A 16652-nucleotide genomic window follows, 5' to 3' on the forward strand; every position below is an offset into this window, starting at 1 on the left:
GAAATTCCGAGGTGACCCTGGAGAAATTCATGGAGGAATGCCCGCATGAATTTCTGGAGGGATCTCAGGAAGAAATCCTGAAGCAATCCCAGGAGAAACTCCTGTAAGAACTACTGGGGAATTCCTGGAGTAAATCCTGGAGGAGTTCCTGAAGCCATTCCTGGACGAATATTTGGAGGAATTCCTGGAGAAGTCTCTGGAAGAATGCCTAGATAAATTCCTGGAAGAATGCCTAGGAGAATTCCTGGTGGAATTCTTAGGGGAATCCCTGAATCATGGAGAAATCTTTGGAGGAATTTCTGTACGAGTCTCAGAAAAAAAACCTTGCAGGAATCTCTTGAAGAATTCTTGGATAAACTATTGTAGGAATCCCTAGGAGAATTCCTGGTGGAATTCTTGAAGGAATCCCTGAAGCAATTCCTGAAGGAATCCCTGGAGGAAATCCTGAAAGGATGCACGAAGGAAACCCTGGAGGAATTCTTGGAGGAATCCGCGAAAGAATTCCTGTAGCAATTCTTTGATGGATTCATGGAGGATATCCTAACTCCCAGATAAATCTCTAGAGGAATTCCTAGAGCAATCTCTGGCGTATTTCAGGAGGAATCTCTACAAGAATTCCTGGTGCCGGGGCCCGTAGCGTAGTGGCTACACGTTCACTTCATAAGTGGTTGGTCATGGGTTCGAACCCAGCCCCGGCACTTCGTCAGTTGCTCTTCCCCCCGAGAGCAGCTGGCACTTGACCCTCTTCTGAGCTCCATAGCTCAAATGGACCTGAATAATTGGATATCGGCGAAACGGCAACTCATAATGGACCCCCAATCGGACTGGAAAAGGAACAAGAGCCGCACATCAACATCCTCGTGCTCATCATTCTACCATGGACAGGGTAGAAATTGACAGCAGCGCAAAGGCTGCCAGTTTGATATAGTAGAATAAGAATAGAATACATTTAGGCGATGTACAAAAGTTCAAGTGCAGCTGCCAATTAGAATCGCTCACGCATGGCCCAAGTGGACAAAAAGGGCTGTAAATTAGGTTAAGTGGTTGAAGAATAAAAAAAGAATTCCTGGAGGATTCCTGAAGGAATTCCCTGAGGAATCCCTGGAAGAAGTCCTGGAGGAATTCCTGACGAATTTTCTGGGACAATCTCTTACCCTTTCTTTTGCATCACGTTGGCAGCAGCTCGCTGACGTAGTATACGGGTTGGGTCAAAAAATGACCCTAATTCCAAAGGAGGATTAAGAAGGAATTCGTAAAGGAATACCAGGATCAATATCTGAAGAAATCGCTGATGGAATTCTTGGAGAAACTCTGAAGGAATTCGTAAAAGCGTTTGTGGAGAAATCTCTGTAGCAGTTTCCAGAAGAAGGAATCTCGGAAGCAATTTCAAGATGAATTCTTAAGGGAATCCCCAAAAAGTTCCTGGAGGAATTCCTGAGTGAAGCCTTGGAATATTTCTTGAAGAAATCTCTGGAGGGATTCCTATAGCAATCCCTGGAAGAGATCCTAAAAGAACGCCTGTATGAATTCCCAAAGGAATTTCGTGAAACTCGTGAAGGAATCCCTTGAGGAATTCCAGGAGGAATCCCAGGAAAAAATCCTGAAGGAATCGCAGATGGAACTCTTGGAGAAATCTTGAAGGAATCCTAAGAAGAGTTTGGGGAGGAATTCCTTAAGGAATTCCTGTAGCAGTTTCTGAGGGAGTCCCTGCAAGAGTTTCTGAAGAAACCCCAGAAGGAATCCCGGAAGCAATACTTAGCGGAAAAGGAGAAAGAGAATGCCAACAAATTTCCTGGTGGAAGTACTGGAGTTGTTCCTGAAAGAATAACAGAAGAATTTCCCGAGTGAATCCCAGGAGAAATTCTTAAAGGAAAACCTGGAGGAATTTCCATGAAGAATGAGGAGTTCGTTAGGAAATCCCAGGAAAGCTTTTTTAACTAATTCCTGGAAAAATTTCAATAGATAGGATAGGAAAAAAATGATAAAGGAATCCATATTTGCAATTATTTCTGGATGAATTATTATTGGAATATTTAGATGGACTCCCAAGAAAATGTTTTGTACAATGTTCAAGGAATTCCTGGAATAATTTTTAGATTATATCTGGTAAAATTTTCTGAAAGGGTTTCTGGAATCTATTCCTGCTGAAATACTTGGAATTATTCCAGAAAGAATTACTGGAGCAATCTCTAGTGAAATTCTTGAAGCAATATATGGAGAAATTTCTGAAGAAATCTCTGAAGGAATATTTGCAGAAATACCTAAAAGGATCTCTGTTGATATCCATTTGAAAATCCGTGGAGAAATTCCTGAAGGAATCCTTGAAAACAGCATTGGAACTATCACTGGAGGAACCTCTTGATATCCCAGGAGAAATTCTCGGAGAAATGTCTGGTGAAATCCCTAGAAATTCTTGAAAAAATCTCTAGAGTTTCAGAGTAATTAGTTTTGTTCCGCTAGATTACGATCCAGGCCCTTAGTGCAATAATTATAAAAGAACCAATGCCAATTGCACTAGTTTACAAAATAAAACAAAAATCATGAATATTTGCTCAACGTACATTTTAAATAGAAGATGTTCAGCTCAATCTGAGCATTGATTACGGAAAATGAGATGAAGAAGGGAGCAACTTTGCTTGAAAGTAGAACAAAAACCGATTTCAAATCGTCTGTCTTGTATGGGAAGATGACAAATTTTTGCTCTACTGTTTTTCCCCCGGGGATCACCAGTTCAGTTCTCCTAGTGCAGAGGTTCCCAAACTTTTTGCTTTCGTGGCGCCCTTTGGCTTTTCCAAAAATGTCGCGGCGCACCAAAGTTTTTAACAGTTTTTTTTTTTAAATTTTGTGTAACTTTCACTTTACGGTGTGCAAGACAAAATCGCGAAACACTTTTCTAATATCATGTTTCCAGAATTCAATATTTGGTAAACTATTTTTTTAAATTAATTTCTCAAAGATAGTTTAAATATTTGTAACATTTCAAAAATCATAGAAGTTTTAAAAATATAAAGAAGCTTTATTGTAAAGGTAAAACAAGCTGCTGAATTTAAACAATTCAGCCAAAAATTCTTAAGTGTTAGCAATAATTAAAGAATTCTTATTGAACTAAAATGACTACATAGAACTTGACCAAAGCTTCAACTTTTTGCGGAAATTGCAAAACAGCACTTTTATTTATTTTGGTTTATTTCGGCAAACTGGGACACATGAGGAAATTGTAAAGGCCTGCCAGGTGGGCTTTGATTGAACTTATATTCATAAATTTCAACTTAACCCTTTTGGCCTGGATTGGCCATATATAATCCCATTGATGAACCGAACTTATTCGAGTTCAGCATGGTTGCGGCAGTACTGATGGATCAGTCCGGTTAAAAAAGGTCAAAGCTAGCTCTTCACACTACCAGATCAACAAACCTGCATGCCGCTAAGCAGTTCCGAAGACCTTGTAATTATTCTGAAAAGAACGTAAATAATGTTCTTAAAATTAAAGACTTTGGATAAGTTATAGTAAAATCAAAAGCTAAGCTGAAGCTTAAGAATTCCAAAAACAATTTCAAAAACTTGAAATTTTAAAATGTGGTTTCAATTGATATGTTTAAAAAGGATACCAGAAATCCTATGGAACAATCGAAGAATCAGGAAAGATTAAAAAAATGTGAGCGACACTAGTTTTACTAATAAAAAAAATTAAAGGTGTTCCGCAATACAAATAAAGAGTTTGTTTTTTTTTGTTTCGTCACAAAGGCGAAAATCCTGCGGCGCACCTGGGAAAGGTTCGCGGCGCACCAGGGTGCCGCGGCGCACAGTTTGGGAAGCACTGTCCTAGTGGCTAATGCGCACAAAACAATTTCTAGTAACCGTAACTGGTAACTGGTATTAGAAGATGTTAAAGTTTGATATTGCAAATATTGAATATTTTGCAAAACTTTAACGAAAAATAAAACTTGACAGTGCTTGGACCGGTCCCCTGAGAGCTCTGGAGAAGATTCCAAACATGGGTCAACAGGTTACATCCCCTAATATACTTCGGACAATATCACAGTGGTCTAAATTATGAACATTAGTTGAAATGAAACTGGAATTACAGCAGTTAGTATAAGACATTGAATTGTGAAAGTAAGTTGGGACCATTTTTACCGGATCTGACCCAGTAACCCACCGGAATCACTTCGGATAGCCAGACCCTAGCCTAGTTCATCTCGGGACCCACGCTTTACTTCCCTTCCGAGGGAAGAACCCACATTTTGTGAGTATGTCGAGAGTGGGGTTCGATCCCGGGTCGGCGTGATAGTCTTGTGTTCTAACCACCACATCAGGTCCGCTCCCACATGTTGGCTTCAACACGTGATAGTTAATTACTCAATAACCTTTTCTAATAGTTAATAAGATTTTAATAGTTTCCTCTAATTAGTTTCCAGAATATTTGATAAGAAAAAACCGATATCTGCAAAAGGATTATTCTACTTCCGGGGAATGTCTTAAAACCGGTAAATGAGACAATAATAATTAATTGTACGATATAGCAAATGCAGTGTAGATTTGAGTCAAATATAAACATGCTAAAATATGCACCAGTTGAGAACTACGATCACAACCACTTTAAAAATAAATTTTCTTTCGAGCTTCCTCCATTAAATATACTACACCATGTTGAAAATCTAGTCACGATATGATCACTAAAGTTTTTAGGGTCAGGCAGGAGCATTTTGTTTGAAGAAAGCATGTAGAAATTTTAAATAAATTGCAAAATATAATCACATAACACAAATTTCATAATCAAAACCTTTCTGGTGCGATAAAACAAAATTTCGAAGTAAACAAACAAAACCCCAACATTATTTCGCAAGTTTACCTAAATTGACACGACCTCAAAAATGTTGTACAGTGTTATTGCTGAATGTGTTTATTTTTCTATTCATAGCAATTCAATCATTGGTGAAACAATCTCTTAATCACAAAAACATATTTGTTTATTACTTTTGATATTTTCAATCTTTTATAAAACTGCATTACCTACTTATAAACATGCTACATTTTTTGGTGCATACTGTTCATTTCGAAAGCTACTTATAGACAGGCAATCGAACAGTAACAAAACCGATCTACCTATTCCAACACATATGTTACTTTTGTACAACGTAGGTATCACTTCAACTACCAACTTTGTGCTCTCGATTATATCTATCATTTTGGCGCAGCAGTTTCTGTTCGACTCCATTCACGTGTGTACTCGTACGTACACCTTCCATTTCTATGTTCATTATCGTGTAACGTTATCTTCAAAATTATCAGCGAAGATGTACTCGCTCTTGAGACATGAATTGATTTATATGTTAAATAGTCGCTATTCAATATTCGCTCGGTTCGCTGGAAGCCATCGGCAGGAAGTTTACAGTCAAAATGCTTAGATTATTTGCATTGCTTATCCTTCTGGTAAGGGTTAACTCCTCGCTCGCCCTGATGGAGGACATTGACTGCGCAAATGGTGCAAACGAAGGCGTATTCTTTCCGCATCCAGAATCTTGCCAGCGCTACCTGACGTGTTTTTTGGGCCAACTGATTGCGGGAGAATGTGGATATGGATTATTCTTCGATTTGGAGCGGCAAATTTGCGAAGCAGAATCACGCGTACGCTGTGTCATGCCGGTCATGAGCAAAACATAAGGTTGGATATCGTGTATTGAGTAATTGAATTTCCTTAATGATTTCTTTCTTTTGCTGGAATGTAGATGTCATTCGATGGTGGAATAATGTGGATCGTTTTGTGGAGACCTGAATGCCATGGAAATGATTATATAACTCCTTTCGAACGAGTGTGCATGAGCTGCGACTGTTTTTGAATATATCGACATAAGAATTAAAATATGTTAGTTGTTAATAAATAGCTGAGTATTATAACTAGTTCAATGTTTATTTTAATTTCACTAAGTTGCATTACTGTAATAATTGTGTCCAATAATAATTAAGAACCTTTAGAATTTATCGATGCCTAGAATATTTCGAAATCTTAAAAACTGAAAAACTGCTCTTAAATATTAGGGTAAATGGCATTGACTTCCCTTCAAAAATTCGTCATGAATATCAAGTGCCACTTTTTTGAGAAAATCGATGACAAAGGTCAAAATGGCATTTTCAGCACTGCGGTCTGTGCAATTCAACTATCGTAGATGAACCGATGAACTGTGTGTTAGTTTTTGCTGTTAATGAAAAATCAAGTGAACTAGTGATTCATTGTCAAATATGTAAATTAAACACAACTACTCCAAGTAATTGAAACTGCCATGCATTTAATGGAGCCCGTGGCCAGTTTAACCATTCTGAATTATACCGTAAACTACTATACTAAAACATGGAAATCACTCTCGAGAATAGGTGGCAAGAAGCCGAACACATTCTGCATAATAATGCATTTTGGAATTTCATGCATTCGGTCATCTCCTTCTATTGGTGCTGTAGGCCGTGGCGTAGACCATTTGCAAGAATCAAGCTTAGCAGATTTGGTCCTCTGTCGTGTGGCTCTCCTCACACGGTGTGGTGCGGTGGTCGCTCCTAGCTAAATTACACTTACTTCTTGCTGGTGCTGGTGATTCAAAAAGGAGGAATGACAATAAAGGAAGTTGGGAAACCCATCACACTTCTCGCCGGTGCGCTGCGGTGGTAGTACGCCGGTGTGGGGTCATTAAAAATTCAGAATACTAATGAACTTTGGGGATTTTGTTTTTCCGTTGTGTGAATGTTTTAATTATTTTCCGGATGTTGTGTACATCAAGTGAACCTTTTTCATTTGAAAATATGTGAAAAACTTTAAGAACGTTATCTGCTCATCTCTATTGCTTTGCTATGTTTTATGCCAATGACTACGTAATTATGTGACGTAATTTACGTCACTCAATGAGAATAAGATCAGAAGTTATTGCTGGCATACACGTAACTTTATAACGGCATCAAATGCTCTTGCACTTTATTATCCTACGTTACACAGGGGATAGACAAAATGATAGGGACAGGCAAAAATTTCACTTTACAAAAAACTGTAACTTTCCGAAAAGTGCATCAAATATTCTCAAATTCTTACTGTAAGTTCATCAACTAATTGTGTATCAGTGGTAAAAATTTGGAAAAGATCGGGCTATTCTGCAAGATGTTATAAATATTCTTGAAAAAAGCAAAATTATCCGAGAGCCAACTTTGAGCTGTTATATTTTCGGATTCAATTAACCGATTGCAATGAAATTTTGACCATTTATGACTTAAACATATAATAAGCTCTGAAAAACATTTGACTTAACTTGAAATTTTTAACAGGAGAAAAAGTTATAGCGATTTTATTTATTTCTCGGCAATCAAACTCCTCAAGGTTATATGTGACAAATTAAGATCAAATACATCATCATGAAGCAAAATCTTTGTTTTGTTTATTGAAAATCTCAATGTAAACATTGCACAAAATGGCTCAGAATGACAAATATCTTATAGGGTGACAATGGGTATTATCGGCAGATTTGTTCTCTTCGTCATGGGGGGTTTTTGTCAGCCAAAATGCCTGAAACTTGGCCATAAAATTCAGCTTAGTTGGGAAGGATTTGAGACCAACTCTGAGTTCTATAGGTTTCAAAAAACCCCCAAAGACGAAGAAAACAAAACGGCCGAGAATAGGTAATTTTCTCTATATCTTGTATATATTGGGTGGAATTTTATAAAAAAAAAACCCGATTTAATCCACCTATGGTGAACAGAACCCTTCTTACACTTATTAAAACTATTGTTGTATTATTTGTATTTAACCTATTTATTTTGTGTGATGGACCAAAAGTTCTAGAAAATATTGTGGATTTGGCATCTAGTGGATTGGTTTCCAAAATAGCATCATGGACCATGGACTAAACTACCAAAAATGCCAGACCAGAATATTGTGTGAATTTTTTAAAAAATAGCTTACATATTCTGGAATATTGTATCTTTTGTTAACTGCCAAAAGATCTTGAATCGATTAACAAATGGATAAGAAAATCAGCGAGATACACTTTGTCTAATATCTCTTAATCAGTCCAATAAATTAGATCCGAAGTACCGTCAAGGTACCATTCACCGTGGATCTAAGTTGGAAATGAACCTCATCTCGGTGGGTAAGCTGATCGGAAAAGGCGCAAACGTGCAGTTTGGAACAAACGGTTGCCAAATTTTGTCCAAGACGGAAGTAGTTGCTGTAGCAATCAAGCATGGAGGCCTGTACCGGTTGAAGATCCACGGTGAACGCGCGATGGTTGCCGGACAGAATCACACGGAGAGCTGCCAGCACACTTGGCATAGGCGTTTGGGACACCGGGATGAAGCCGTCATTCAACAGATCATCAGCAAGAATTTGGCAAGCGGAATACAGGTACGTGACTGTGGAACCGACGAAGTTTGTGAACCGTGTCTCGAGGGAAAGCAAGCTCGGAAACCGTTCCCGAAGTCCACCGAGAAGAAGTCAACAGCTACGTTGGATCTGGTACACACCGACGTTTGCGGCCCCATGGATACGTACTCACTGAGTGGATTCAAGTACTTCGTGACCCTCATCGATGACCATAGCCGTTTCTGTGTGCTCTACTTTCTGAAGAAAAAATCGGAAGTTCCGGAGAAAATTCAAGATTTCGTACGAATGGTCAAGACGCAACAAGGTCGAGTTCCGAAAGCCATACGATCGGACAATGGTGGAGAATATGTCAGTGCAGAGCTGCGGAAGTTTTACAAGCAAAACGGTATCCAAGCACAATACACTACAAGTTACTCGCCGCAGTCCAATGGAGTTGCTGAACGAAGAAACCGATACCTGTCCGAGATGACGAGATGTATGCTGGCTGATGCCAAATTGGACAACCGATTCTGGGCGGAAGCAATGAATACGGCGGTTTATCTCCAGAACGTACTTCCATCGAGAGCCGTTGATGCCACTCCACATGAAATTTGGTACGGGCGGAAACCGGATATGAAGCATTTGCGGGTCTTTGGATCTGAAGCCTATGTGCATGTCCCGAAGCCACTCCGGAAGAAGCTAAGTCCTGTTTCGCAGAAAATGACGTTCGTTGGATATTCGATGGACCATAAGGCGTGGAGGTTCCTGGACATGAAATCGCTGAAGCTGGTTGTAAGCCGAGATGCGGACTTCATGGAGCTCCATTCGGGAGGACATCAGGCAAACCAAGACATCGCGAGCAGGCCGGAAGTTTGGGAATATGATGTGGATGAACAGAAACAAGAACGGGTTCCTGTTGAGGAAGATCCTGTGGCAGATGTCGTAGATCAGGATGAAAGAGACACCGATGACAATCTTCAGGAGGAGTTTGAATCTGCTGCCGAATCGTCGTTTGAAGACCAGGAGGCGGACGTCACCGTCACACCGAGGCGTTCGGAACGAATTACCAAGGGAATTCCTCCACTTCGATATCAAGAAATCACCGGCGCGGTCGTTGATAATTTGCAAGGTGAGCCTCGTTCATACACGGAAGCTGTCAGCGGCACCGAGCGCAATCAGAGGATTGCTGCGATGCAGGAAGAATTGGACTCTCTGGCGGAGAATCGGACGTGGGAAATGACTGAGCTACCACCCGGAAGAAAAGCCATCGGTTGCCGCTGGATATACAAACGCAAGACGAATGAACACGGTGAAATCGTGCGCTACAAGGCCAGATTGGTGGCCCAAGGGTTTTCCCAGCGCTATGGATTGGACTATGAAGAAGTTTTCTCTCCGGTTGTGAAGCAAGCCACTTTTCGGATCCTGTTGACTGTTGCCTCTCGCGAGAACCTGATTGTCAAGCACGTGGACATTAAGACGGCCTATTTGTACGGTGAGTTGCAAGAAACCATATTCATGAAGGTACCTCCAGGAATCGAACAACCCAGTTCCAACACAGTTTGCCGATTGAGAAGAAGCTTGTATGGCCTCAAGCAAGCTGGTCGTGTTTGGAATAAAACGCTGGATGAAGTACTTCGGAGAATGGGATTCGTTGCATCTACGGCTGATCCATGTTTGTACAAGAGGATTACGAAGAAGAGGCACACGTTCATCGCAGTTTATGTAGATGACATGGTAATCGCGTGTAGCAGCGAAACCGAATTTCAAGAAATCATGGCTACCTTGGAGAAGAAGTTCAAAATGTCGCTGCTCGGAAATTTGAAATTGTTCCTGGGAATGCATGTGGAATTCAACAATGGCTGCTACATGGTGAGTCAGAAGGCGTACATTTCCAAGCTTGCGGAGAAATTCGGCCTTCAAAATGCCAAGCCGTCAGCAATCCCCATGGATCCAGGATATATCCAACGAAAGGAGGAGGATTCTGAAGCACTACCCAGGAATGACGAGTACCAAAGCCTTAAGGGAGCACTATTGTACGTATCTGTGATGACCAGACCAGACATTGCTATCGCTACATCAATCCTTGGGAGAAAAGTGAGCAGACCGTCTTATGCAGATTGGACAGAAGCCAAAAGAGTGTTACGCTATTTGATGATCACCCGGGACCTGCGGTTGCATCTGGGCGCTAGCAAGGATTACCTGAAGTGTTTCGTGGATGCAGACTGGGCAGGCGATGTCAGCGACAGGAAATCCAACTCAGGATATCTCGTATATTTCGGTGGAGGATTGATTTCATGGGCCGCTCGCAAACAGAACTGTGTGGCGTTATCATCAACCGAAGCTGAATTCGTCGCTCTAGCTGAAGCCTGTCAGGAGTTACTGTGGTTGAAGAAATTACTGGACGATTTTGGTGAGAACAGTGAGCCGATCAAGATCATGGAAGATAACCAAAGCTGTATACACCAACTGGAGAACGAAAGAGTGGAGAAACGCTCAAAACATATCGATACAAAATACGCCTTCACGAAGGATTTGAAGAAAAATGAAGTTATCGATGTACAATATTGCCCTACGGCTGAACAAATAGCCGATATGATGACGAAGCCTTTATCAAAAATCAAATTACAAACCTTCAGAGACGCATCTGGATTGAAATTGATCAAGAAAACTACGCTTGAGGAGGAGTGTTGAAGCATGTGCATCGTAGTAACCTTGCAATCCAGAATACTGAAGTTGTTAATCATAGTAGTCATTATACATGTATGTCAGAAATAAATTCATTCCTTCCATTACCGTTAACCTAGCTACACGCATTTTTCCTTAATTCTAAGACTTAGAGCACCCAAATCAGTTGACAGACGGCTGAGATGTTTATTATGATACATTTGGTCAAAAATCTCTCAAAAGGTTAACCTGTATTACTCCCAAGTACTATTTGAAAGACATCTCGATAACCAAATGTCAAATCCTAATAAAATTGTATAGGGTTCTACTAGGATGTTAAAGCATTCATTTGGTGCCAGGAGAACCGAAATCGGTTGCCAGACGGCTCAGATATTTATTATGATACACTTGGTCAAAAATCTCAAAAAGTTTAGTTATATAAATCCTAAGTACTCTTCGAAAGACATCTCTGTAATCAAATGTCCAATCCTAATATAATTTTTGGGCAATATACTAGGATGTTGTAGCTTTCATTTGGTACCAAGAGAACCTAAATTGATTGACACACGGCTGAGATATTTAGTATGATACACTTTGTTAAAAATCTCAAAAAGTTTAGTTGTATAATTCCTAAGTACTCTTCGAAAGATATCTCAGTAACCAAATTCCAATCGCAATAAAATTTCAGAGCGTTCTACTAGGATGTTGTAGCTTTCATTTGCTGCCAAGAGAACTCAAATCGGTTGACAGACGGCTGAGATATTCATCAATGTGCTAAATGTCAAAAATCTCTCAAAAAGCTAACCTATATTACTTCAAAGTACTCTTCGAAAGATATCTCGGTAACCAAATGTCAGATCGTAATAAAATTCAATAGGGTTCTACTAGGATGTTGTAGCTTTCATTTGCAACTAAGAAAATCCAAATCGGATATCAGACGGCTGAAAAACGTGCGTGACTTTTTTTTGTAACATACGCACACACATACATACACACCCACACACACAGACATTTGCTCAGTTCGTCGAGCTGTATTGATTGGTATATGTGACTCGGACCTGCGGGCCTCGGATCGAAAGTCGGTTTTTCGAGCGGTATTTATACCCTTCTTATGGGTGTAAGAAGGGTAAAAAACGTCATTTTCGTGCCGAGCTGCAGCTGGTCCGTCTTACGGCGGGCCTTCTTACCCCGTCTTCCCGTCTTCCTCTACATACATAATCACTGACTCTAAGACCACATTTACGCAATCCTCCAATGGTCGATAGCTGTCCTGACCACGTCCTTGCGACATGGGTGTCACATTTGGGTGTTGTTAGTGAAAAGATTAAGTCTAGAGGATACGTTTAGTCAACACTGAGGCACCAAAACGCTATACAGTAATAAACTCACCAAATTATACGACTTCCAGTAATCTCGAGACGAAATTGTTGAGTTCCTTTACCGTCTTCTGGACATCCAGCAGCAATATGACCAAAAACAGGAAGCACGCGAAAATGACGACGAATTTCGGCATCTCGATGGGAATAAGACCAACTCTTACAACAATCGCGAATTATCCTACTCAACACTACATGATCCGCTCGTCCGATAAGAGAAACATGTTGAACACCGAAGATCAACTTCCAAGCACTTTCGAGGTTATATTTGCGGAAGGCATAGCACCACCAGCCGTTTCTCAATTCGACCGGACATATTCAAAACAACTCTAAGCAAAGAAAACGCGTGCGCGTGACAGCTTTGAAAACGCAGCCGCTCGGACGCACAGCCTGCTGCGATCTCTACCTGCTTGAGTTTGAATCGCAGTCATAAAACAGGGGGATGCCCATTAAGTTGATATCTTATTTTACATATTTTATGTGTAACGTCCCAACTGGGGAAAAGCCTACTTCTCAGCTTAATGTTCAGCTTTCTCTGCCAATGACATTTATCCTACACTGAGGCAAAAATTTCCTAAGAAATTCATTACAGCGGCGGTTCTATGAAAAATTTCAAAAGAAGGTTTTTTTTATTAATGTGTATTTTAACTTAAATGCTCAAAAGAAGGTTCTCATGAAAACCATAAGTTATTGATTGATTGATTTAGCCCTTGGCTGGTTCGTTTCTTCAACACCATAAGTTATCTTATGAAACGTTATTCCCGAAAAATCAAACTTCTTATTGAACTCCAACCATCCCAACTTCCGGAGCGTCGATGGGCACGTAAGTAAAGCGCGCGTTCTCCGATCTCGACGTCCCTGGTTCTATTCCAGGTTGCTACATTTTTTATGTTGCGCAAAAACATTTCATAAGATGTCTTATGAGATGATATCATAAGAATTTCTTATGGAAATCAAAACTTTTTTTGTGTCGAAATTTCGTAAGATAAATTTATGACCTTCTTAAGATCAGTTTTCTCAGTGTTGTATCTATCCAATCTATTAAATCTCATACACCGTACATAAACCATGTAGAAATCATAAGATTTAAGAAGCCGCCATTGATATAATCATCATAATTAAAAATCGAAAGTAGTTTTCTTCATTGAAGGGATTTAAAATGAAGGTATTCGCTTTACTTCATTCTCCATCAGAAATACAGTAAACACGTTTTCACTGCATTTTTTTTTTTAATTTTCAACGACAAAACTGCTTTCCCATTTTCTATGATGACGATTGTGTCAATGGTGACAACTAGGGTCTCTGACCAAAGCCTACGACGCTTCATAGAGTTTTTTTTTATGTTTATTTTATGATAGAAAGTCTACGAGAGGACGGAGTAATTCGAGATCAAAATGTGATTCTTCATAAAAAATTTCATCAAAATGTTTCATTCCAATTGTGTCTATAACATCTAAGCTAATTACTGTGTGTTTTTTGTTTGATTCTCATTCCAGAGAGAGCAAAATGTAAAGACGTAGCGTGTCCTGCCCCTGAACCATGTCCCGACGATAGCGAATTGAAACCTGTCACGAAGCATTATTCCAATCATGTTCACCACCATCTCGATAGTTACGCTAAGGATTTCACCCGAACCAGGCGCGCTCTCGCCTATGGCGGACGGCAAAGAGAAACGATAAAAATAATTCCAGGAGCTTACGATCATCACAATCGTAAACGTAGTATTATTATTACTGATGATGAAATGCTTCTTCAACACTGTTGTACACAATACGAATGCGTATGCAAGCCCAATTATTGCGACCAGGAATGTCCAGCAAATAAAATACCTGCAAATACAACCAATCCCACCGAGAAATTTGGAGTCCCTGGTAATTGTTGCGTTCCCTGCAAGGATAGTTATTGCATGCATAATAGGAAGTACCGCAAGCATGGAGATTGGTGGTCTGACGAAGAATGTACTACCTGTACATGTGAATATGGCAAAGTGAATTGTCTGACAACCTTGTGTAAGGCACCAAATTGTCTAAAATATAAGGAAATACCTGGAGAATGTTGTCCTGTTTGCGATGAGGATGATACGAACTTTTGTGCGGAAGATCGACATTGTAGTATCCACTGTAGATACGGTTATCAACGACAGGGCGATTGTGATCTCTGCCAATGCGCCACGCCACAAACCAACGGATCAATGCATACGCCAGGGGTACATCCTGAAGTCAAACCAGCTATTGAAAATACTACTGATAGCGAAGGTGGCACTGAAGATATTGTTCGAAAAGGCCCACATCAGAATAATTCATATGGTGTTTTTATCAAACAAATTTTAATTTATCTAGTATCTTGTTTAACTGCTCTTATATTGATCATAGGAGCTGTTGTGTGCTACTGTTATCGGAATAACGCAAAGTACGATGCTGTACAAGTATAGCACAACAATTTCAGTAGCATGTAAAGGAATTAATGAGCACCGTAAAGATAGCTGGTGATGTATAAAACTATCATTCGACAAAAAAGGGTACACCGAACACCGAACTTTAAACTATTTGAATCATTATACTTTGTGTTTTTACTACACTTGTTATCAAAATAGCTATTGTTAACCAGATATTTCATTATCGAAACTTTTAAACATTTCAAAGTCTGAATAGCATGCGAAAGTCTTCCGTAATTAACGAACTGTACGAGGCTCCGAAATCTGTCGGTTCACGTATACTTAAAGTCTATTATTACGAAACTACACCCACAATTAAAATTTAAAAATTTAGTTTCGCAACGTTTGTGATAAATTGTATATAAATTTTGTGTTCCATGCAGTTACGACGACTTTAGTTTACAAATCGAATTTTACCAAATTTGATATACTATAAAGTTGAGTTTAGGCACTGTTAGTTTTATTTGTAGGGTATTTTTCACCGGCGTGAACTATTACAACAACGTTGAAATGTTAATGTTTGACTGTTTCTATGAAAAATGAAAATAAGGATATAGTTTATTTAAAGTAATTGATTTTCCGATGAACAAATTTTGAACAAATAGTAGCACCTATTGCTGTTGTTATAAAATTACCGCCGATAGTTGTATAGTTTCGATTTTTAGTTCGTTTTAGTGCGATTATTTTGTCCTTAAAGGAAATGTATATGAAAATTAAAAGTATTATTTATTATATATTATTGTTGAAAAATTTTCTTGTTCGTAAGATTAGTTATATGAGAGATCAAGACGGTTAAGTACGATGATGATATGGTGATACAAAATATGAAAAATGAAATAAAAATGCTTCCACAAAATTCAATATTCCTCAGTAAAACAGAATAAACCACAAAAACCAATGCTACCAATCATATAGAACAATTTTGATTCCGTTTTAGAACAAAAAAAAACTATTCATCGTTACATTTTCTTTCTACAATATTTTAGTAAAAACGCAAGAATAAATCAACTGTCTATTGAATCCGAATACTAGTATCTGTAATAATAGCTGAATGTAATTTTTAATATTAAGTGAGTGATAAATAAAAGAAATATCTCCTATTCGCCTCGCTTACATTATAAATCAAAAGACTCTTGAATAAAACTGCAAAAATATTGTGCAAACCTCTCAAGTATGTATCGTAAAATCAATTGTTCCAGCATCTATTTTGTAGCATCAAAAATCAAAAACAAGTTTCCGAAGCTGTAAGTGTTTAGAGTGTTTAATTTCGAAACAATCTTCTTGATACAAATTTGTCAGTATAACAGAAGAACACAGTATAATATCAGCTATAAATCATATCATTGAACAATTCCTTTTCTATCTGTACATGGCCACAAAGTATAAACATTAGAATCATCATTAGGAAACCGAGGAAACTCGAAGTTTCATTTTCGTTATGGAACGAAAGTACACCCATGTACATTCAAAGCATTTTGTGGCTATCAGTCATGACAGGATTTGAAAAGTACAGCAATATCATGGAAAGTAAAATTTGCGTTGTTAATAAAAAAATGAAATAAATCTAAAACCCGACTTTTGAATTATGTATGACATTTTCCCATTGCAAATACAATTTAAACTCACACTTCACATTTCAATATCAATCCGTCAGGATGCAATCTAAGTGCTTCTTCCGTTTCGCGCTCTTTTCGGACGTGACTGCATTTGCTGCATATTTTATAATTCCTGTGTGTTGTTCTTTTGCCCTGTGAACAATTTCGACTGCGTATGTTCATCTCCCTAAAATATTATCCGTCATAAAAACAGCTACTCTTTTATATATGTTGCACTTTTATGC

At 38.9% G+C, this 16652-nt stretch overlaps 1 protein-coding gene across 7 annotated transcripts in view; it reads left to right on the forward strand.

Moving 5' to 3' along the window:
- LOC109425782 (cysteine-rich motor neuron 1 protein) overlaps positions 1-16382 on the forward strand; it is a 34033-nt gene extending 17651 nt beyond the window's left edge. For 6 of the 7 annotated variants that reach the window (XM_019701106.3, XM_062856778.1, XM_029864594.2 and 3 more), the window contains one exon: positions 13875-16382. In XM_019701106.3, coding sequence (XP_019556651.2) covers positions 13875-14809 — 935 coding nt within the window. In that variant the 3' untranslated portion in view covers positions 14810-16382. The remainder of the gene's footprint in view (positions 1-13874) is intronic. The other variant, XM_029864595.2, reaches the window with a different exon arrangement.
- Positions 16383-16652: the final 270 nt, after the last annotated feature.

This window comes from Aedes albopictus, chromosome 3, assembly GCF_035046485.1.
Source record: "Aedes albopictus strain Foshan chromosome 3, AalbF5, whole genome shotgun sequence".
In the NCBI taxonomy this organism is placed as follows: domain Eukaryota; kingdom Metazoa; phylum Arthropoda; class Insecta; order Diptera; family Culicidae; genus Aedes; species Aedes albopictus.